This window comes from Emys orbicularis, chromosome 3, assembly GCF_028017835.1.
Source record: "Emys orbicularis isolate rEmyOrb1 chromosome 3, rEmyOrb1.hap1, whole genome shotgun sequence".
Classification (NCBI taxonomy): Eukaryota; Metazoa; Chordata; order Testudines; family Emydidae; genus Emys; species Emys orbicularis.
Genome location: NC_088685.1, coordinates 2,102,464 through 2,126,307, shown reverse-complemented (window position 1 = coordinate 2,126,307; position 23,844 = coordinate 2,102,464). Strand labels below are relative to the sequence as shown.

The 23,844-nt window shown below is 54.5% G+C and overlaps 1 protein-coding gene across 1 annotated transcript in view; it reads left to right on the top strand.

The window, feature by feature from the left end:
- The window catches only part of DNMT3A (DNA methyltransferase 3 alpha), a 125,722-nt gene extending 104,226 nt beyond the window's left edge, over positions 1–21,496 (top strand). The window contains exons 18-21 of the mRNA XM_065400610.1: positions 16,070–16,155; positions 19,760–19,829; positions 20,694–20,812; positions 21,355–21,496. Of these exons, the coding sequence (XP_065256682.1) occupies positions 16,070–16,155; positions 19,760–19,829; positions 20,694–20,812; positions 21,355–21,496 (417 nt within the window). The remainder of the gene's footprint in view (positions 1–16,069; positions 16,156–19,759; positions 19,830–20,693; positions 20,813–21,354) is intronic.
- Positions 21,497–23,844: the final 2,348 nt, after the last annotated feature.

Below are 23,844 nucleotides of genomic sequence, written 5' to 3'. Positions count from 1 at the left end.
ACAGCACTGTCGTGGAACTGTGTTAGGGGCTGTGTTACCTGTGTTGGGGGTTGCGATGCAGTGTTACAGCACTGTCGTGGAACAGTGTTAGGGGCTGTGTTACCTGTGTTGGGGGTTGCGATGCAGTGTTACAGCACTGTCGTGGAACAGTGTTAGGGGCTGTGTTACCTGTGTTGGGGGTTGCGATGCAGTGTTACAGCACTGTCGTGGAACTGTGTTAGGGGCTGTGTTACCTGTGTTGGGGGTTGCGATGCAGTGTTACAGCACTGTCATGGAGCTAAGTATCAGAGGGGTAGCCGTGTTAGTCTGGATCTGTAGAAAGCAACAGAGAGTCCTGTGGCACCTTTAAGACTAACAGATGTATTGAAGCATAAGTTTTCGTGGGTGAATACCCACTTCGTCAGACGCATGCCTGTCATGGAGCTGTGTTCCGCTGGGATGCAGTGTTGCAGTACTATTGTAGAGCTGTGTTTGGGGCTGTGATGCAGTGTTACTTCAGTGTCATGGAACTCATAGACTTTAAGGTCAGAAGGGACCATTATGGTCATCTAGTCTGACCTCCTGCACAACGCAGGCCACATAATCTCACCCACCCACTCCTGTAACAAACCCCTAACCTATGTCTGAGTTATTGAAGTCCTCAAATCGTGGTTTAAAGACCTCAAGGTGCAGAGAATCCTCCAGCAAGTGACCCGTGCCCCACGCTGCAGAGGAAGGCGAAAAACCTCCAGGGCCTCTGCCAATCTGCCCTGGAGGAAAATTCCTTCCTGACCCCAAATATGGCGATCAGTTAAACCCTGAACATGTGGGCAAGACTCACCAGCCAGAGACCCAGGAAAGAATTCTCTGTAGTAACTCTGATCCCACCCCATCTAACATCCCATCACAAGCCATTGGGCATATTTACCGCTAATAGTCAAAGATCAATTAATTGCCAAAATGAGGCTATCCCATCATACCATCCCCTCCATAAACTTATCAAGCTTAGTCTTGAAGCCAGATATGTCTTTTGCCCCCACTGCTCCCCTTGGGAGGCTCTGATATATTTATAAAGAGCAATCATATCTCCCCTCAGCCTTCTTTTGGTTAGGCTAAACAAGCCAAGCTCTTGGAGTCTCCTTTCATAAAACAGATTTTCCATTCCTCGGATCATCCTAGTAGCCCTTCTCTGTACCTGTTTCAGTTTGAATTCATCCTTCTTAAACATGAGACCAGAACTGCACACAATATTCCAGATGAGGTCTCACCAGTGCCTTGTATAACGGTACTAACATCTCCTTATCTTTACTGGAAATACCTCGCCTGATGCATCCCAAGACCGCATTAGCTTTTTTCACAGCCATATCACATTGGCGGCTCATAGTCATCCCGTGATCAACCAATACTCCGAGGTCCTTCTCCTCCTCTGTTACTTCCAACTGATGTGTCCCCAATTTATAACCAAAATTCTTGTTATGAATCCCTAAATGCATGACCTTGCACTTTTCACTATTAAATTTCATCCTATTACTCCAGTTTACAAGGTCATCCAGATCTTCCTGTATGATATCCCGGTCCTTCTCTGTATTAGCAATACCTCCCAGCTTTGTGTCATCCTCAAACTTTATTAGCACATTTCCACTTTTTGTGCCAAGGTCAGTAATAAAAAGATTAAATCAGACTGGTCCCAAAACCGATCCCTGAGGAACTCCACTAGTAACCTCCCTCCAGCCTGACAGTTCATCTTTCAGTACGACTCGTTGTAGTCTCCCCTTTAACCAGTTCCTTATCCACCTTTCAGTTTTCATATTGATCCCCATCTTTTCCAATTTAGCTAATAATTCCCCATGTGGAACCGTATCAAATGCCTTACTGAAATCGAGATAAATTAGATCCACTGCGTTTCCTTTGTTTGCAGTGTTACGTCATTCTCTTGAAGCGGTTTTCGGGGGCTGGGATGCAATGTTACAGCACTGTCATGGAGCTCTGTTTGGATATGTAATGCAGTATTGCAGCAATCATGTATCTTTGTTGGGGTGTGTGGTGCAGTGTGGTAGCACAGTTGTAGAGCTGTGTTGGGATCTTTTATGCAGTGTTGCAGCACCGTCTGGAGCTGTGTTGGGGGCTAGGATGCAATGTTCTTCTTTGAGTGTTTGCTCGTGTCTATTCCAATATAGTTGTGTGCATGTCATGTGCACCGTTGCCAGAAGTTTTTCCCCTAGTGATATCCGTCAGGTCGACTCTGGTGCCCCCTGGAGTGGCGCCTTCCTGGCACGGTATATAGGGGCCTGTCGACCCACCGCCTCCTCAGTTCCCTCTCCGCGTCCATGACAGTCCCTGGAATGGTTTTGTTCTCGTGCTCTGCAAGTGATACTCCTTAGTGCTTTCCTGGAAATAGATTGTAGACAGAGTGTAGAACGTTCAGTTAGTCGTGGTTAGCAAATCATTGGTTAGATTTGGGTACTTGTAAGCTCCCACCCTGTGGGGCTTACCACTGGGGCCCCAGGGCTTCCAACAGCCCAGCAGCTGCCTCAACTGCCCGGGAGGGGCCACGTTCTGGATAAGTGCCGGACCTGTAAGAACTTTAAAGCCCAGGACGAAGAATGAAAGAGACACTGGACTCAAATTTCTCCTAATGGAGGTGGCACTTCGCCCTTCTTCGGAGCCCGACCCGGCATTGAGCCCCTCCTCCATCAGGAGTGCCCCGGCCTCATTTAGAGAGTCTCAGCGGGGTCCAGGATCCCCGGCACCAACAAACTGCTCCGGCCACCAAGAAGTCAACCCTGGCCGGTCGGCACCGCTCCCCATCACTGGTGCCGAAGAAAAAGAAAAAAGTCACATTGGGGACGATCCCCCCGAGGAGAGCCACAGAGAGAGAGAGACCCGTGCCGGGCCACTCCAGTCCCGGAAAGGGGCCCGTCGAGTCTGGTGCGTATGGATGCCCCGCCTAGGGTGAGCCATGGAGGGGACTCAGCCCTGGCCATGCCAACTACACCAGAGGCATATGAAGCATCAAGAAGCCTTCTGTCCCTTTTAACGCCTTCCCTGAGCCAAGGCCCATCAGGGACAGCCCCGGTACCGCAGAACCCGTCCTGTGGAGGCAAGTGCCCATCTTGGACAAGCTGACAGTGATGGTGAGACACCGCCCAGCATCTCGCTCATCCTCTTGGGGCTCAACTCCCTGCCGATGGCAGTCCTAGCACCGATCCCAATCCCTTGACAGCGCACTCCACGAGATCGCAAGCCTCTTCAGCGGCATTCGTGGCTCCAGTCCCGATCCTGGATATCTGCTGGGCAATGACCTGGTCTTCTGTCCACACGCTCACCATGCACTACTATACCATCACTTAGCAGGCCAGAAATGATGCAGCTTTTGGTACAGCAGAGTCCAATCTGTCTTAGTAAAACGCCAGTCCCACCACTTGACTGATTGCTTGGGAACCACCTAGACTGGAATGGACACGAGCAAGCACTTGAAGAAGAAAGAATGGTTACCTACCTCTCGTAACAGCTGTTCATCGAGATGTGTTGCTCACATCCATTCCAAGACCCACCCGCCTGCCCCCTGTCAGAGTTCCGGCAAGAAGCAACTGAGGAGGAGGCGGGTCGGCAGGTCATAGAATCTCAGGGTTGGAAGGGACCTCAGGAGGTATCTAGTCCAACCCCCTGCTCAAAACAGGACCAACCCCAACTAAATCATCCCAGCCAGCTCCCTGTGTGCCATGAAAGTGCCACTCCGGGGGCACCAGAGTCAACCCAACAGATACCACTGGGGAAAAACTTCCAGCGATGGTGCACGCAATGCGCACAACTATATTGGAATGGACCTGAGCAACACATCTCAAAGAACAACCGTTACAGAAAGGTTAGGAACTGTGTTTTACAGCATTATCACGGAGCTGGGATGCAGTGTTGCAGCATTGGCATAGCGCTCTGTTCGGGTCTGTAATGCAATATTGCAGCAATCTCCTGTAGCCTTGTTGGGGTCTGTGATCAGTGTTGCAGCACTGTCATAGAGCTGTGATGTGGGGCTAAGGTGCAGTGTTAGAGCACTCCTTGTGTTCGGGGCTGGGATGCCGTGTTACAGCATTGTTGTGGAGCTGTGTCAGACAGCTGGGATGCCGTGTTATAGCACTGTCATGGAGCCGTGTGTGTGGCTGGGGTGCGGTGTCACGGCACTGTCATGGAGCCGTGTTGGGGTCTGTGATGCAGTGTCACGGCACTGTCATGGAGCCGCGTTTGTGGCTGGGGTGCGGTGTCACGGCACTGTCGTGGAGCCGCGTTTGTGGCTGGGGTGCGGTGTCACGACACTGTCGTGGAGCCGCGTGTGTGGCTGGGGTGCGGTGTCACGGCACTGTCGTGGAGCCGCGTGTGTGGCTGGGGTGCGGTGTCACGGCACTGTCGTGGAGCCGCGTGTGTGGCTGGGGTGCGGTGTCACGGCACTGTCGTGGAGCCGCGTGTGTGGCTGGGGTGCGGTGTCACGGCACTGTCGTGGAGCCGCGTGTGTGGCTGGGGTGCGGTCTCACGGCACTGTCGTGGAGCCGCGTGTGTGGCTGGGGTGCGGTCTCACGGCACTGTCGTGGAGCCGCGTGTGTGGCTGGGGTGCGGTCTCACGGCACTGTCGTGGAGCCGCGTGTGTGGCTGGGGTGCGGTCTCACGGCACTGTCGTGGAGCTCTGCTAAGGGCTGTGATGTAGTATTGCAGCACTATCATTGCGGTGTGTTGGGAGCTGTTATGCGTGGTACAGCAGTGTCATGCAGCTGTGTTGGGGTTTGTGATGCAGTGTTACAGCACTATCATGGAGGTGTGTTGTGGGCTGGGATGCAGTGCTAGAGCAGTATCGTTGAGCTGTGTTGGGAACTAGGGTGCAGGTTTGCAGCACTGTTGTGGAGCTGTGTTGGCGGGCTCATGCAGTGTTGCACCACTGTCATGCAGGTGTGTTAAGGGGCTGGGATACACTATTGAAGCACTGTTGTGGAGCTGCATTGCAGTCTGGGACGCAGTTGTGATGGGTTCCCCCCGGGGTGCCACCTGGAACGGGGGTACCACTGAGCCCCCGACCCACCAGCCTGGGCTCCCTCTATACTGTCCGGCTGTAAGCAGCCTGCCAAGCCCTCGCCCAGGTAGGGACACACCCAGACGCTGTGATCCGCTCGGCATGGGGAGGCTCAGCTAAGGAACTACCCTGCTGCTCAAGTGCACAAACCCCTCTGGAGTATAAACCCCAAATGACACTGTCTTGTGCTGCACAGGGAACTGTACAGCGTAAGCTCACCCCCTCCCTCAATGTGGAGAGAGAATATACAACAGCTTTTTGCCCCAAGTTATGACTCCCACACACTGGTTTGTGATAAAGCAAAAACAAGTTTATTAACTACAAAAGATAGATTTTAAGTGGTTATAAGGGATAGCAAAAGATCAAAGCAGGTTACCTAGCAAATAAACAAAAACACAACCTAAGCTTAATTTACTAAAGAGATTGGCTATGAGTAGCAAATTCTCACCCTAAATGATGATTCAAGCAGGCTGCAGAGATTCTTAAGGGGCCAGCTGCACTTGCTTACAGCTTAAAACCGCCACATGTTCCTTTCACAGGCTAAAAATTCCTTCAGCCTGGGTCCAGCACGTCTCCCAGTTCAGTCCTTGTTCCTCGGGTGTTTTTGGGGCGGGGAGTCGGTGAAGAACCCCGATGCTATCACTCCCCTGCCTTATGTAGCTTTTGCATATCACACGCAGGAACTCTTTGTCTTCAAGCTTCGTTCCCACGCCAGTCAGTGGAAAAATACTGGTATTCCAAGATGGGGTCTAGTACCAGATGACCTGGTCACGTGACCCTGTGGAGTCCTAGCAGCCATGAGCCAGAGGCTGTTTACAGCGCCCGGTGGGAGATAAGCTTTTCCTAAGACCTATTGTTTTCTCCTAATGGCCCTTTAACCTGAATGGGCCCTTCCCAGCCAGCCATCTAGACTGAGTGCATTCTGCCTAGTGAGCGTTCCCCAGGGGTAAACACATTTGTAATGGATGCAGAGACAATATTCCTAACTTCAGATACAGAACTGATACACGCATACAAATAGGAGAAGTGCATTCAGTAAATCAGAACCTTTCCAGTGATATCTCACATGACCTGTCTTGCATAAAATACATCGTAGTTATGCCATAATCATATCCTAATAACATCTCTATGAAGAATATGGGGTGCAGTGTCACAGCTCTCCCCTTAGATTACTGCCAGAGGATTAGTCACTGACAAAGCGAAGGCAGGTGCCGAATGTCCTCTTTAGGTTTTGGTTATACAACTCCCAAGTGTTACCAAACATTGCAGTGTTATCCCCAGGCATTTTTGCAAGGTTCTGTGTTTCTTTTTCCAGGTTGCCTGAAAACATTCTTGTGTGTAGCATTGTTACCATAATGCAAATATCAATATCTTTTAGAGTGTAGGTGTCTTGGCATTCAGCCACCAATGTCATGAGGCGATGTGCCTCAGTTTCCCCTTCCACACAGCAGTCAAAGTTTGTTATGCTTTTTCTGCTGTGCCAAGCCCTAAGCCTGTTTACAGGTACTAGCTGAGAAACAGTATTCTTATAGGACTTCCTTGTTACCACTCCTACCGTGTTTACATTCCCCCCCCCCCAAAATCATGCATGTTACACATTTTTAAAGGATTTACCATCCGCACCAGATTCTTTGTCATAACCAACAGACTGTGTATTATGAAACTTAACAGTACCAACAAATTCATGACAGGGCGGCGTTTCCAAATATGTTTATCATACCACGCCTCCTGTTTAGACAGTCTGGTTTGTTTAGTATTTATGGTGTTTTTCAACTTCATCCTGAACCATAGTATGTGTTCAGATCCTGGTCTTTCTTCCCCTTTAGTGTTTTGTCCAGTATCCACCTCAGTAAAGGTTCTCCGTTCATGTATGTCGGAGCACTGTCATGGAGCTGTGTTAAGGGTCTGGGATGCAGTGTTGGAGCACTGTCGTGGAGCTGTGTTAAGGGGCAGGGATGCAGTGTTACAGCACTGTCATGGAGCTGCGTTAAGGGGCTGGGGTGCAATGTTACAACATTGTTGTGGAGCTGTTGGGGGGCTGGGATGCAGTGTTGGAGTACTGTCATGGAGCTGTGTTAAGGGGCTGGGATGCAGTGTTACAGCACTGTCATGGAGCTGTGTTAAGGGGCTGGAGTGCAGTGTTACAACATTGTTGTGGAGCTGTTGGGGGGCTGGGATGCAGTGTTGGAGTACTGTCATGGAGCTGTGTTAAGGGGCTGGGATGCAGTGTTGGAGCACTGTCGTGGAGCTGTGTTAAGGGGCAGGGATGCAGTGTTACAGCACTGTCATGGAGCTGTGTTAAGGGGCTGGGATGCAGTGTTACAGCACTGTCATGGAGCTGTGTTAAGGGGCTGGGATGCAGTGTTGGAGCACTGTCATGGAGCTGTGTTAAGGGGCTGGGATGCAGTGTTGGAGCACTGTCATGGAGCTGTGTTAAGGGGCTGGGATGCAGTGTTACAGCTTTGTCATGGAGCTGTGTTAAGGGGCTGGGATGCAGTGTTACAGCATTGTTGTGGAGCTGTTGGGGGGCTGGGATGCAGTGTTGGAGCACTGTCATGGAGCTGTGTTGAGGGGCTGGGATGCAGTGTTACAGCACTGCTGTGGATTGTTTGGTGTGCTGTTATGGAGTGTTGCAGTGTTGTCATGGATTTGTGCAGGTGGCTGGGATGCAGTGTTGCAACACTTTTATGGAGCTGGGTTGGCGGCTATGATGCAGTGTTGCAGTGGTGTCATGGAGCTGTATTGGTGGCTGGTCTGCAGTGTTACAGGACTGTCATGTAGCTGTGTTGTGGACTGTGATGCAGTGTTACAGCACAGTCATGGATCTCTATAAGGGGCTGGGATGCAGTGTTGCAGTGCTGTCATGGAGCTATGTGGGGGCTGGCATGCAGGACTTGGTGGTGATGGGAGACTTCAACTCCCCAGACATCCGTTGGGAGGATAACACCGCAGGGCACAGATTATCCAAGTTCTTGGAATGTACTGGAGACAATTGTTTTTTATTTCAGAAGGTGGAGACAGCTACCAGGGGAGGGGCTGTTCTAGATTTGATTTCGACAAATAGGGAGGAACTGGTTGAGAATTTGAAAGCGGAAGGCAGCTTGGGTGAAAGTGTGATTCTAAGGAATGGTAGGAGGGAGAACAGCACAATAAAGACAATGGATATCAAGAAGGCAGACTTCAGCAAACTCAGGGAGTTGGTAGGTAAGATCCCATGGGAAACAAGTCTAAGGGGATGTCTACATTATGAAATTAGGTTGAATTTATAGAAGTCGATTTTTTAGGAAGCAATTTTATACAGTCGATTGTGTGTGTCCCCACTAAGCGCATTAAGTTGGCGGAGTGCGTCCACAGTACCGAGGCTAGCGTTGACTTTCGGAGCGTTGCACTGTGGGTAGCTATCCCATAGTTCCCGCAGTCGCTGCCACCCATTGGAATTCTGGATTGAGCTCCCAGTGCCTGACGGGGCAAAAACATTGTCACGGGTGGTTTTGGGTACATGTCGTCAGTCGCCTCTCCCTCCGTGAAAGCAACGGCAGACAATCGTTTCGCGCCTTTTTTTCCGCACAGACGCCATACCACGGCAAGCGTGCAGCCCGCTCAGCTCAGCCACCGCTGTTGTGTCCTGGGTGCTGCTGGCAGCAGACAGTACAATAGGGCTGCAAACCATCGTCACACTTCCGCTGCCACTCTGCTGTCCTGCAGACACCATATCACAGCAAGCATGGAGCCCGCTCAGACCACCGCGGCAGTTATAAGCTCTGTAAACACCTCGCGCATTATCCTGCAGTATCTGCAGCACCAGAACCTGCAAAAGCAGGCGAGGCGGCGACGGCAGCGTGGTGACGAGAGTGATGAGAACATGGACACAGACTTCTCTCAAAGCACGGGCCCTGGCAATTTGGATATCATGGTGGTAATGGGGCAGGTTCATGCCGTGGAACGCCGATTCTGGGCCCGGGAAACAAGCACAGACTGGTGGGACCGCATAGTGTTGCAGGTCTGGGATGATTCCCAGTGGCTGCGAAACTTTCGCATGCGTAAGGGCACTTTCATGGAACTTTGTGATTTGCTTTCCCCTGCCCTGAAGCGCAAGAATACCAAAATGAGAGCAGCCCTCACAGTTCACAAGTGAGTGGCGATAGCCCTCTGGAAGCTTGCAACGCCAGACAGCTAACTGTCAGTCGGGAATCAATTTGGAGTGGGCAAATCTACTGTGGGGGTTGCTGTCATGCAAGTAGCCAACGCAATCACTGAGCTGCTGCTATCAAAGGTAGTGACTCTGGGAAATGTGCAGGTCATAGTAGATGGCTTTGCTGCAATGGGATTCCCTAACTGTGGTGGGCCGATAGACAGAACGCATATCCCTATCTTGGGACCGGACCACCAAGGCAGCCAGTACATAAACCGCAAGGGGTACTTTTCAATGGTGCTGCAAGCACTGGTGGATCACAAGGGACGTTTCACCAACATCAACGTGGGATGGCCAGGAAAGGTACATGACACTCGCATCTTCAGGAACTCCGGTCTGTCTGAACGGCTGCAGCAAGGGACTTACTTTCCAGACCAGAAAATAACTGTTGGGGATGTTGAAATGCCCATAGTTATCCTTGGGGACCCAGCTTACCCCTTAATGCCATGGCTCATGAAGCTGTACACAGGCACCCTGGACAGTAGTCAGGAGCTGTTCAACTATAGGCTGAGCAAGTGCAGAATGGTGGTAGAATGTGCATTTGGATGTTTAAAAGCGCGCTGGCGCAGTTTACTGACTCGGTTAGAACTCAGCAAAACCAATATTCCCAGCTTTATTACTGCTTGCTGTGTGCTCCACAATATCTGTGAGAGTAAGGGGGAGACGTTTATGGCGGGGTGGGAGGTTGAGGCAAATCGCCTGGCTGCTGATTACGCGCAGCCCGACACCAGGGCGGTTAGAAGAGCACAGCAGGGTGCGCTGCGCATCAGAGAAGCTTTGAAAACCAGTTTCATGACTGGCCAGGCTACGGTGTGAAAGTTCTGTTTGTTTCTTCTTGATGAAAACCCACCCCCTTGGTTCACTCTACTTCCCTGTAAGCCAACCGCCCTCCCCTCCCCACTTTGATCACTGCTTGCAGAGGCAATAAAGTCATTGTTGTTTCAAATTCATGCATTCTTTATTAATTAGTCACAGAAATAGGGGGATAACTGCCAAGGTAGCCCAGGAGGGGTGGGGGATTAGGGAAGCACCGGGTGGGCTGGTGGATGACGGGAGCGGGGAAGGACAAGGCCACACTGCACTTCAAAACTTATTGAATACCAGCCTTCTGTTGCTTGGGCAGTCCTCTGGGGTGGAGTGGTTGGATGGCCGGAACCCCCCGCGTTGTTGGGCGTCTGGGTGAGGAGGCTATGGAACTTGGGGAGGAGGGCGGTTGGTTACACAGGGGCTGCAGCAGCGGTCTGTGCTCCTGCTGCTTTTCCTGCACCTCAACCATACGCCGGAGCATATCAGTTTGATCCTCCAGTAGCCTCAGCATTGCATCCTGCCTCCTCTCATCACACTGTCGCCACCGCTCCTCTTGCTCCAGGCATCTATCCTCTCGTGCGTCCCTCCTGTTCTCGCATTCATTTTGTGCTTTCCTGGACTCTGACATTGTCTGCCGCCACGCATTCTGCTGGGCTCTTTCAGTGCGGGAGGACTGCATGAGCTCAGAGAACATTTCATCGCGAATGCATTTTTTTCACCTTCTTATCTGCGCTAGCCTCTGGGACGGAGATGATAGGGGGAGCGTTGAAACATTTGCAGCTGTGGGAGGAAAAAAAGGGAGAGTTGGGTTGGCCATTTAAAAGGAGGGGCTGCGGTTTTCGGGTTAACGTGCAGCACAAACCCAACTAAACCCCCCCTCACACCCAATTCTCTGGGATGATCGCTTCACCCCTCCCCCCACCGCGTGGCTAACAGCGGGGATGATTTCTTTTCAGCAACAGGCACATAGCCCAGCAGGAACAGCCACCTCTGAATGTCCCCTTAATAAAATTCCCCTATTTCAACCAGGTGACCGTGAATGATATCACTGTCCTGAGCATAACACAGAGAGATTAAGAACGGATGTTGCTTGACTGCATTCCAGTAGCTTTACTGGCCGCAAATACATCCCAAGTCTTCAGGGCAAATAATCATTAAACACGCTTGCTTTTAAACCATGTATTATATTTACAAAGGTACACTCACCAGAGGTCCCTTCTCTGCCTTCAAGGTTCGGGAGCCCGGGTTGGGAGGGTAATATCTCCAGGGTGATAAACAGTTCCTGGCTGTCGGGGAGAACGGTTTCTCCGCTTGCCTGCTGTGCGCTATCTTCAACCTCCTCCTCCTCATCATCATCTTCCTCATCCCCCAAATCCTCATCCCTGTTGTGTGAGACTCCCCCCTTGCAGGAGTCCACGCACAGGGCTGGGGTAGTTGTAGGGGCACCCCCTAGAATGGCATGCAGCTCATGATAGAAGTGGCATGTCTGTGGGTCTGACCCGGAGCGGCTGTTTGCCTCTCTGGTTTTTTGGTAGGCTTCCCTGAGCTCCTTACGTTTCCCGCGGCACTGCTGCGGGTCCCTGCTATAGCCTCTGTCCTTCATGCCCTTGGAGATTTTTTCAAATATTTTGGCATTTCGTCTTTTGGAACAGAGTTCTGATAGCACGGATTCATCTCCCCATACAGTGATCAGACCCAGTACCTCCCGTTCGGTCCATGCTGGAGCTCTTTTGCGATTCTGGGACTCCATGGTCACCTCTGCTGATGAGCTCTGCATGGTCACCTGTGCTGATCAGCTCGTCACGCTGGCCAAACAGGAAATAAAATTCAAAAGTTCACGGGGCTTTTCCTGTCTACCTGGCCAGTGCATCGGAGTTGAGAGTGCTGTCCAGAGCAGTCACAATGGAGCACTCTGGGATAGCTCCTGGAGGCCAATACTGTCGAATTGTGTCCACACTACCCCCAAATTCGACCCGGCGATGTCGATTTCAGCACTAATCCCCTCGTCGGGGAGGAGTACAGAAATCGATTTTAAGACCCCTTTAAGTCGATAAAAATGGCTTCGTTGTGTGGACGGGTGCAGGGTTAAATCAGTCTAACACTGCTAAATTTGACCTAAACTCGTAGTGTAGACCAAGGCTAAGGGGAAAGACAATAGAAGACAGTTGGCCGTTTTTCAAAGAGACATTATTAAGGGCACAAGAGCAAACTATCCCACTGCGTAGGAAAGATAGGAAGTATGGCAAGAGACCACCCTGGCTTAACCAGGAGATCGTCAATGATCTAAAAATCAAGAAAGAGTCCTACAAAAAGTGGAAACTAGGTCAAATTACAAAGGATGAATATAAACAAATAACACAAGTATGTAGGGACAAAATTAGAAAGGCCAAGGCACAAAACTAGATCAAACTAGCCAGAGACATAAAGGGTAACAAGTAAACATTCTACAAATACATTAGAAGCAAGAGGAAGACCAAGGACAAGGTAGGCCGGTTACTCAATGAGGGGGGAAATAATAACAGATAATGTGTAAATGGCAGAGGTGTTAATGACTTCTTTGTTTTGGTTTTCACCAAGAAGGTTAGTGGCGATTGGACGTCTAACATAGTGAATGCCAGTGAAAATGAGGTAGGATCAGAAGAGGCTAAAATAGGGAAAGAACAAGTCAAAAATTACAAATTAGATGTCTTCGGGGCACCAGGGCCTGATGAAATGCATCCTAGAATACTCAAGGAGCTGACTGAGGAGATATCTCAGCCATTAGCGATTATCTTTGAGAAGTCCTGGAAGGTAGGAGATATTCCAGAAGACTAGAAAAGGGCAAATCTAGTGCCCATCTCTAAAAAGGGAAATCAGGACAACCCGGGGAATTACAGACCAGTCAGCTTAACTTCTGTACCCGGAAAGATAATGGAGCAAATAATGAAGCAAATAATTTGCAAACATCTAGAAGATAATAAGGTGATAAGTAACAGTCAGCATGGATTTGTCAAAAACAAATCATATCAAACCAACCTGATAGCTTTCTTTGACAGCCTTGTGGATATGGGGGAAGCAGTAGATGTGGTCTATCTTGACTTTAGTAAAGCTTTTGATACTGTCTCGCATGACCGTCTCATAAACAAACTAGGGAAATGCAACCTAGATGGAGCTACTATAAGGTGGGTGCATAACTGATTGGAAAACTGTTCCCAGAGAGTAGTTATCAGTGGTTCACAATCATGCTGGAAGGACATAATGAGTGGGGTCCCGCAGGGATCGGTTCTGGGTCCGGTTCTGTTCAACATCTTTATCAATGATTTAGATAATGGCATAGAGAGTACACTTATAAAGTTTGTGGACGATACCAAGCTGGGGCCGGGGGGGGGGGGGGTTGCGAGTGATTGGAGGATAGGATTATAATTCAAAATGATCTGGACAAACTGGAGAAATGGTCTGACGTAAGTGGGATGAAATTCAACAAGGACAAATGCAAAGTACTCCATTCAGGAAGGAACAATCAGTTGCACACATACAAAATAGGAAATGACTGCCTAGGAAGGAGTACTGTGGAAAGGGATCTGGGGGTCATAGTGGATCACACGCTAAATATAGGTCAACAGTGTAACACTGTTGCAGAAAATGCAAACATCATTCTGGGATGTATTAGCAGGAGTGTTGTAAGCAAGACACGAGAAGTAATTCTTCCGCTCTGCTCCATGCTGATTAGGCCTCAAGTGGAGTATTGTGTCCAGTTCTGGGCGCCACATTTCAGGAAAGATGTGGACAAATTAGAGAGACTCCAGAGAAGAGCAACAAAAATGATTAAAGGTCTAGAAAACATGACCTATGAGGGAAGATTGAAAAAATTGGGTTTGTTTAGTCTGGAGAAGAGAAGACTGAGAGGGGACATGATAACAGTTTTCAAGTACGTAAAAGGTTGTTACAAGGAGGAGGGAGAAAAATTGTTTTTCTTAGCCTCTGAGGACAGGACAAGAAGCAATGGGCTTAAATTGCAGCAAGGGCGGTTTAGGTTGGACATTAGGAAAAAGTTCCTAACTGTCAGGGTGGTTAAGCACTGGAATAATTTGCCTAGGGAGGTTGTGGAATCTCCATCATTGGGGATTTTTAAGAGCAGGTTGGACAAACACCTGTCAGGGATGGTCTAGACAATACTTAGTCCTGCCATGAGTGCAGGGGATGGGACTAGATGACCTCTCGAGGTCCCTTCCAGCCCTATGATTCTATGCAGTATTACAGCAATATCGTGGAGCTGTGTTGGGGAGCTGGGATACTGTGTGTCATGGAGCTGTATTGCCGGCTGTGATGCAGTGTGACAGGACTGTCATGGGGCTCTGTTGGGGTTTGGGATGCCGTATTGCAGCACTGTCATGGATCTATGTTTGTGTCTGGGGTGCAGTGTCCTGCAGCTGTGTTGGGGGCTGGGATGCAGTTTTCAGCACTCTCTCAGAAGTGTGTTAGGAAGTGGGATGCTGTGTTGCAGCCGTATAATGAAGCTGTGTTCTGGGGCTGCAATGCAAAGTGATAGAACTACCATACAACCATGTTAGGGGGCTGGTATTTAGGGTTACACACAGTCATGGAGCTCTCTTGGGGACTGGAATGCAGTGTTGCTGTGATGTCATGGAGCTGTGTTGGTGGATTGGGATACAGTGTGACAGCACTGTTATGGGGCTGTGTTTGGGGGCTGGGATGCAGTGTTACAGGACAGTCACAGAGCTGTGTTGGGGGGCTGGGATGCAGTGTTACAGGACAGTCACAGAGCTGTGTTGGGGGGCTGGGATGCAGTGTTACAGGACAGTCACAGAGCTGTGTTGGGGGGCTGGGATGCAGTGTTACAGGACAGTCACAGAGCTGTGTTGGGGGGCTGGGATGCAGTGTTACAGGACAGTCACAGAGCTGTGTTGGGGGGCTGGGATGCAGTGTTACAGGACAGTCACAGAGCTGTGTTGGGGGGCTGGGATGCAGTGTTACAGGACAGTCACAGAGCTGTGTTGGGGGGCTGGGATGCAGTGTTACAGGACAGTCACAGAGCTGTGTTGGGGGGCTGGGATGCAGTGACACAGCACTGTTATGGGGCTGTGTTTGGGGGCTGGGATGCAGTGTTACAGGACAGTCAGAGCTGTGTTGGGTGGCTGGGATGCAGTGTGACAGCACTGTTATGGGGCTGTGTTTGGGGGCTGGGATGCAGTGTTACAGGACAGTCAGAGCTGTGTTGGGTGGCTGGGATGCAGTGTTACAGGACAGTCACAGAGCTGTGTTGGGGGGCTGGGATGCAGTGTGACAGCACTGTTATGGGGCTGTGTTTGGGGGCTGGGATGCAGTGTTACAGGACAGTCACAGAGCTGTGTTGGGGAGCTGGGATGCAGTGTTACAGGACAGTCACAGAGCTGTGTTGGGGGGCTGGGATGCAGTGTTACAGGACAGTCACAGAGCTGTGTTGGGGGGCTGGGATGCAGTGACACAGCACTGTTATGGGGCTGTGTTTGGGGGCTGGGATGCAGTGTTACAGGACAGTCAGAGCTGTGTTGGGTGGCTGGGATGCAGTGTGACAGCACTGTTATGGGGCTGTGTTTGGGGGCTGGGATGCAGTGTTACAGGACAGTCAGAGCTGTGTTGGGTGGCTGGGATGCAGTGTTACAGGACAGTCACAGAGCTGTGTTGGGGGGTTGGGATGCAGTGTGACAGCACTGTTATGGGGCTGTGTTTGGGGGCTGGGATGCAGTGTTACAGGACAGTCACAGAGCTGTGTTGGGGGGCTGGGATGCAGTGTTACAGGACAGTCAGAGCTGTGTTGGGTGGCTGGGATGCAGTGTTACAGGACAGTCACAGAGCTGTGTTGGGGGGCTGGGATGCAGTGTTACAGGACAGTCATAGAGCTGTGTTGGGTGGCTGGGATGCAGTGTTATAGCACTGTTGTGGAACTATGTTGGCGGGGTGATGCAGTGTTGCAGCACTGTCATGGTGCTGTGTTGCAGCACATTTGTGCTGTGGGCATGTTGTGTTACTTTACTGCTTTTTTTCCTTGTTTGCAGTCCAACCCAGTGATGATTGATGCCAAAGAGGTGTCTGCAGCGCACAGGGCCCGGTACTTCTGGGGTAACCTTCCCGGTATGAACAGGTTGGTGAGAGCATGGTGAGAGAACCCCGAGTTTTGGGCCGTTTGCTTCTTGCATGATAGCGGAGCAGGGGCCGGGGGATTGCCAGCATAACCCATTTTAATCGTGCCTCTTCGAACCAGCCTTTGGAGCCCTTCAGCCCCTTAGCAATCAGCCTATTGCCTGTTGTTCGATGCTCCTGAAGGCATGAAGGGGCCAGGTCACGCTTGCATGCTCCGAGCAGGGCACCCCAAGGGTAGTCGGGTTGTAGATTTCACCCCCAGCTGTTTGCCCTCTACTCTGCAGAGCAGCCTTTGAGGGCACATGGGAGCTCAGAGCTCCTGATCTCTACCCTGAGCACATCCCCACAGGGAGACGGAGTCCCAGGCTCCTCTCCCCACCAGGAATCCCGGCGTGGCTCCCACCAGCCCAGCTCAGCCCTTTCAGTTCGAGGAACATTCGTTATGTGTTCCCATGGCCCTCGACACCTGACGCTCACTCATTGCATGGGCAGACTGAGAGCCCAGGCCGGGGAGCCAGGACTCCTGGCTTCTCTTCCGGGCTCTGACGTCAGCTCCCTCTTTGACCCTTGTCGAGTCCTTTCCCCTTGTGTGCCTCAGTTTCCTCCTGTGTAAGATGAGGGTGAGACTTCAGCCAGCGCAGGGGGGGCAGACGCGTTGTGAGCGTTTGTGACATGCGGGGTGGTGGCGTTTGTGGTCCATTCGAGCGTGGCCAGAGTCAGCCGGGGAGCGGCAGGGAGCATGTCCCTGCAGCAGCAGTGTGATCAGAGGGGCGTGAGCGACTCCACCCAGCGGGAGGTTGTAACTGCCTCTGGCGGAGGAAGTGGCAAGGCTGAATCACCTGGAAATTCTCCAGATTGGTCCAGGAGCTGCTTTCTCCACCCCCACCCACCCCCCGCCACCTCGTTGCTAATGGATCGGTCCAGGACCCGCTCTGCTTCCTCAGTTCATTGCCAATCCCGAGCTGCTCTGCCTCCTCCCCCCATCCATGGCTAATAGATCTGTCCATGAGCTCTCTGCCTCCTCCCCCCATTGCTAATGGATTGGTCCACAAGCTGCTCCACTTTCTCCCCCCATTGCTAATGGATTAGTCCACGAGCTGCTTTCTCCTCCCCGCCTCCATTGCTAATGGATCAGTGCACTATATGCTCCACCCCCCCACCCCCCACCCCCACCCCGCTAACGGATTGACCCAGCTGCTCCATTCTTAATAGATCAATTCATGAGCTTCCCTCCCATTGCTAATGGATCAGTCCAGGAGCTGCTTTCTCCTCCCCATTGCTTACATCAGTCCATGAGCTTCTCTGCTTCTTCCCCCTATTGCTTATGCATTGCTCCACGAACTGCTGTACCTCCCCCCCCCCCATGGCTAATGAATTGATCCATGAGTTACTCTACCTCCGTCCCTCATTGCTAATGGATCGGTCCACAAGCTGCTCCCCCTCCCTCATGGGTAATGGATCAGCCCACGAGCTGCTCCCCCTCAGCCCCCCCCCAGGTTACGGATCAGCCCACGAGCTGCTCCCCCTCCCGTCATGGGTAACGGATCTGCCCACGAGCTGCTCCCCCTCTCCCCATGGGTAATGGATCTGCCCACGAGTTGCTCCCCCTCCCTCAAGGGTAATGGATCAGCCCACGAGCTGCTCCCCCTCCCTCATGGGTAATGGATCAGCCCACGAGCTGCTCTGCCTCACCCCATGGGTAACGGATCCGCCCACAAGGCTGCCCGGGGGCATTTATGGGGCAAGCGGGTGGTCAGTGGGACTGTGTGCCTGGGAGCCCTGCACAGCCCTGGGCTGTTGGCACTGCCAGCGGGCCCTTGCCTGCCCTGCTGTGTGGCCAGCCCCCGGAGGGGATACAGGCGCCGTGTGCGCGGCCAGCCCCAGCCCCCGGAGGGGATACAGGCGCCGTGTGTGCGCGGCCAGCCCCAGCCCCCGGAGGGGATACAGGCGCCGTGTGTGCGGCCAGCCCCCGGAGGGGATACAGGCGCCGTGTGTGCGGCCAGCCCCCAGAGGGGATACAGGCGCCGTGTGCGCTGCTAGCCCCAGCCCTCGGAGGGGATACAGGCGCCGTGTGCGCGGCCAGCCCCAGCCCCCGGAGGGGATACAGGCGCCGTGTGTGCGCGGCCAGCCCCAGCCCCCGGAGGGGATACAGGCGCCGTGTGTGCGGCCAGCCCCCGGAGGGGATACAGGCGCCGTGTGTGCGGCCAGCCCCCAGAGGGGATACAGGCGCCGTGTGCGCTGCTAGCCCCAGCCCTCGAAGGGGATACAGGCGCCGTGTGTGCGTGGCCAGCCCCAGCCCCCGGAGGGGATACAGGCGCCGTGTGTGCGGCCAGCCCCCGGAGGGGATACAGGCGCCGTGTGCGGCCAGCCCCCAGAGGGGATACAGGCACCGTGTGTGCGGCCAGCCCTTGAAGGGGATACAGGCGCCGTGTGCGCTGCTAGCCCAGCCCTCGAAGGGGATACAGGCGCCGTGTGTGCGTGGCCAGCCCCAGCCCCCGGAGGGGATACAGGCGCCGTGTGTGCGGCCAGCCCCCAGAGGGGATACAGGCACCGTGTGTGCGGCCAGCCCTTGAAGGGGATACAGGCGCCGTGTGCGCTGCTAGCCCCAGCCCTCGGAGGGGATACAGGCGCCGTGTGTGCGTGGCCAGCCCCAGCCCCCGGAGGGGATACAGGCGCCGTGTGTGCGGCCAGCCCTTGGAGGGGATACAGGCGCCGTGTGCGCGGCCAGCCCCAGCCCCCGGAGGGGATACAGGCGCCGTCTGCGCGGCCAGCCCCAGCCCCCGAAGGGGATACAGGCGCCATGTGCGCAGCCAGCCCCCGGAGGGGATACAGGCGCCGTGTGTGCGACCAGCTCCCCGAGGGGCGTACAGGGGCCATGTGCGTGGCCAGCCCCAGCCCCCCGAGGGGCGTACAGGGGCCGTGTGCGCGGCCAGCCCCAGCCCCCGGAGGGGCGTACAGGCGCTGTGTGCGCAGCCAGCTCCCAGAGAGGATACAGGCACCATGTGCGCGGCCAGCCCCCGTAGGGGATACAGGCGCCATGTGCGCGGCCAGCCCCCGTAGGGGATACAGGCGCCATGTGCGCGGCCAGCCCCCGGAGGGGGTACAGGCGCCGTGTGTGCGACCAGCCCCCGGAGGGGATACAGGCGCTGTGTGCGCGGCCAGCCCCAGCTCCTGGAGAGGATACAGGCACCATGTGCACGGCCAGCCCCCGTAGAGGCGTACAGGCGCCCTGTGCGCGGCCAGCCCCCGTAGGGGATACAGGCGCTGTGTGTGTGACCAGGCCCCGGAGGGGGTACAGGCGCCGTGTGTGCGACCAGCCCCCGGAGGGGGTACAGGCGCCGTGTATGCAGCCAGCCCGCGTAGGGGATACAGGCGCCCTCTGCGCGGCCAGCCCCCGTAGGGGATACAGGCGCCGTGTGTGCGACCAGCCCCCGTAGGGGATACAGGCGCCGTGTGTGCGACCAGCCCCCGGAGGGGGTACAGGCGCCGTGGGCAAGGGGACGGGTGGGAGCCCAGCCCCCCGGCGGGCGCACCTGGCAAGTGGCAGCAGGACTGAGTGCAGGGCTAATGCCCGTTCTCAAGCTCCCCGCCCTTTTGTCTCCTAGGCCGTTGGCATCTACAGTGAACGATAAGCTGGAACTTCAGGAGTGCCTGGAGCACGGCAGGATAGCAAAGGTCAGCGCCTGAGTCCCCGTGGGGCAGCCAGGGCCAGGAGGCACTGGAGCGTAGCCCTGGGAGTGGGGCCGTGTCCTGACCCAGGGCGCTGAAGTGGGAGGGGGCACGCACTGCACTGCACTGCACTGCACTGCACTGCACTGTGTCGCTTTGGGATTTAGGCCGAGGTGGGGCCATGGCCAATGGGGCAGGCCACGGCAGATCCCAGCCAGCCGGGGGGGGGGGGGGGGGCAGAGCAGGCCCAGTGAGACAGGCAGAGGGGGCCAGACGTGGGGCACACTTTGGGAGCAGTTGGGAATCCCCGCACAAGGAGACTGGGTCTGTGACATTTGTGCAGCTCTTGGCAGCGGGGGGAAGCACCCCCGGATGGACGTCCGAGAACAATGCTCAGCTCGCTCCCCAGGGAGTTGGGAGGGGCTATGCCATTGCTGGAGAAGGGCCGACCCCCTGGGTGCCCCAGCGTGTGGGCTCACTTGAGACAGGATCTCTGTTCTGCGTGGCCATGGCCGCGCAGCCACCGCAGCGGGGCGCGGGAGGGTAGCACGGGGCGCGGGTGGATGCCTGGCTGCAGGCAGGACCTAGTGACCGGGAGAGGGGAGGGACAGACTAGCCCAGCTGCTGCCACGGGGCCAGACTCCACCCTCGCCCCAGAGCAAGTCCGGAGCCAGCAGAGGATGGGGATAAATCAGAATAATCCATGAAGGGCTGGGCCAGCGAGAGACCTGAGACTGCTCTGAGCAGACAGGCTCCCTCGGAGCAGCTCTCGGGGGCTGCCAGCTGGGCCCCCATCTAGGCCATGTTAGCCGGGCGGGGGCGTGGCTGCGGCTCTGGTTTGCTCAGAGCGTTTTGCTTTGTCCCTTCCAGTTCAGCAAAGTGCGAACTATCACCACTCGCTCCAACTCCATCAAGCAGGGCAAGGACCAGCATTTCCCCGTCTTCATGAACGAGAAGGAGGACATCCTATGGTGCACGGAGATGGAGAGGTACTGCTGGCCTGAGGGGGTGGGGCGGCTCCCTGGGTTTGCACCGTCTCTGGGCTGGTCTCCCAGGGCGGACGGGCCCCGTCAGCACCGGTAGCCTGGGAAGGGAGGCCTGGGGACACGTACTGCTCGTCTGCTGGTTGTGCCGGAGGACTTGGGTGGCTCTGAATGCATCAGGGGAGCTCTGTCGTTAAGGGCTGAGGGGGAGCTGAATCTCAGAGCGGGAGCTCGTTTGTTGGCATGAAGCAAACCAAGTTCTCTTAGCCCGACCGACTCCACGTCGCTCGCCCCTCCATGAGTCGAGCTTCATGTCCTTCACCTGCCACTTCTCCAATGGGCAGCGCAGCCCTGGACACACACACGAGCCCGTCTGTCTGTCTAGGCTTTCTCACCGAGCCCGTCACCTTTACAGTGGACCGACGTGGACCCGAGATGGTTACCGTCAAGCCCGGATCCTGCCAGGTGCTAAGTGGCTCCAAGGAGGAGGATTCCTGTGGCTGAAATCAGCTAACCTGTGCTCTTCCTGTCCCCTCCTTTCCATGCAGGGTCTTTGGCTTCCCGGTTCATTACACAGATGTCTCCAACATGAGCCGCCTGGCCCGGCAGAGACTGCTAGGCAGATCTTGGAGCGTGCCGGTGATCCGCCATCTCTTTGCTCCCCTGAAGGAATACTTCGCCTGCGTTTAAGACACACAGGAACTAGTGAAGTGGAACGAATCAGAAATAAAACCACCCATGAGAAGAGAAGTGAAAATGTGGAACAAGAGAAAAATCAGCACCCAGAAGAGAGAAAGGATTAAACCCGATGGGAATCCACCGCGTCTCCCCAAGCGAAAGGGTTCGGTGTCCTCTCCTGAATTTTCAATGTTCAGCTTTTAGCCTATTTAAAAAAAAAACAAAAACCGTTTTTTTTTTTTGGTAACCTTTTAATTTTCCGCTCTTTTCTGGATGGGTTTTTCTGTTAGTTTGGTTTCTGCTTCTCGAAGCTGCGAGCGAGGCGAGAGGCTTTCCCGAGCTCGTGAGCAAGCGCTGTCGTAGCAGGAGGGCAAAGCCAGCAGGAAACGCTAGCAGAAACCCAAGCCTAGAGAGGGGAACGCGAAAGCAAGGTTGTGTCGCTCTGAGCTCGAGTTCTGTCTCTGGTCTGGTGAGCGTAGGAGCACAAAGCAGGGAGTGCTCAGCCTGCGCCGTAACTTCCAGCACTGAGCCTTACTTACTTCTACCAGCACCATCACTGGTGATGCAAAGCAAAACCAACTAGCAGGGAAGCCAAGAACACGCACCACACCACACACTTTTCTACAGTATTTCGGGTGCCTACCGCACAGGAAACCTTGAAGAAAGCAGATCCTAGATGCCGCTGTTACCTCTTGTTTACAGTTTATATATATATGATAGATATGAGAGATAGATATATATATATATAAAAGGTACTGTTACTACTGTACAACCTGACTTCATAATGGTGCTTTTAAACAGCGGGGTGAGTCAAAACATCAGCTTCCACGTTGCCTTACGTGCCAGGGCTTCCCACAGAGCTGTGCAGGAGGGGAACCAATGCAGACTGAGTGCCGGGGGCAGGGGAGGTACTGGGCCCCCGCCCCCCGGACAGTGCGGGGGAGGGACGGGAGGCAGTCTCCGTCCCATGTCATGCAATAACCTTTTTCTTTTCTAAAAGGAAGGCCCCCCTCCCACGCACTGGGGAGAAGCGGGTCTGGGGCTGCCCCCGCCCGCCCGCCAGGGCCAGGGGGAGAGAAAGCCCTCGCCAGAGAATAACAACACACAAACGTACTGGTGCTTTTCTGTGTACGTCGCCTTTGGGTGTTCTTTTCCGAGGGGCTCCCCTCCCCCGGCCCCTAGGCTGGGGTGCAGCACCGGGCAAAGCGATGCTTTGGGTCACCTCCCAATTCACAGGCTGCAGTTTTATACTGAGAAGCTGATGCCATCTTTGATTCTTCTTGTCTCTTTGTTGTAGAATGAAGAATTTGACTGTAGGTTCATGCTGAGGTGGGGAGGAGGGCCGGGCGGACGCCCCCCATTGCTCACCCAGGCCCGGGGGTGCAGGGCAGAGCTCCGGCTGCCCTGTGGGGTGCTCCCGGCCCGGCAGGGGGCTGGTTCTCTCTTTCTGTGGACGCTGTGAATTCTGTTTCTTTTAGTACTTGATTGAACTGCAGCTGTGCTGTCCCTTCCCACCAGCCACCAGCACGCGGCCCCTCGTGGCCTGGGCGGAGAGCGCATGCTCTGCGGGGCAGGAGGCGGAGGGCCAGCCTGGGGCCAGGGCTAGACTAGGAATCACACTGGCAGGCCACCTGAGGGAGACTCCCCCCAGCATCTCCAGAGGGGCTGGATTCCAGGGGCTGTTGGCCCAGCACCAGCCCAACAGCCTGGGCAGGCAGAGCAGAGGCAGTTTTCCCCCGGGCACCTGCCTATGCAGCACGCTGGGGGAAAGCCAGCAGGCGCCGCGGGCACTCTGGTGCGCAAGCAGCCGCTGCAGAGCGGCGCCAGCCGGGCCAGGGGGAGATCCCAGAGAACTCGAGGGCAGCCCCGAGGGGTGGTACGTTCAGGTGGGCACATGGCCAAAGCTAACCCATCCAGGCCATGTGGGCATAGCCCTACCGCAGCCAGGTGGCACCAGTGGAGGATCTGGCCCTCCAGGGGCATTTGCCAGTGTGCCCTGGAACGGCAGGCCCGGGAGGAGCTTGGCGTCTGTCTTGGCCTCTCTGCTGAGTCTGCCAGGGGGAGAGCAGCTGGGAGGGGGCTTTCCCAACGCGCTCTGCGGGCACACGCCCCGGCCTGAGTCTTGTCACAAGGGCACTGATCAGCCGCCATCTCGATAACTTCCCTGGGCTGCCACTGGCCAGCCCCTATCAGCCGTGCCCAGGGCTGTCTGCCGCTGTCCAACCCACCCTGCCATTGGCCACCCCCTCAGTAATGCCCACCCCACCCTGCGCATTGCCCCGTCCCCTCGGTAACACCCACCCCATCCTGCGCATTGCCCCGCCCCCTCAGTAACGCCTACCCCACCCTGCCCATTGCCC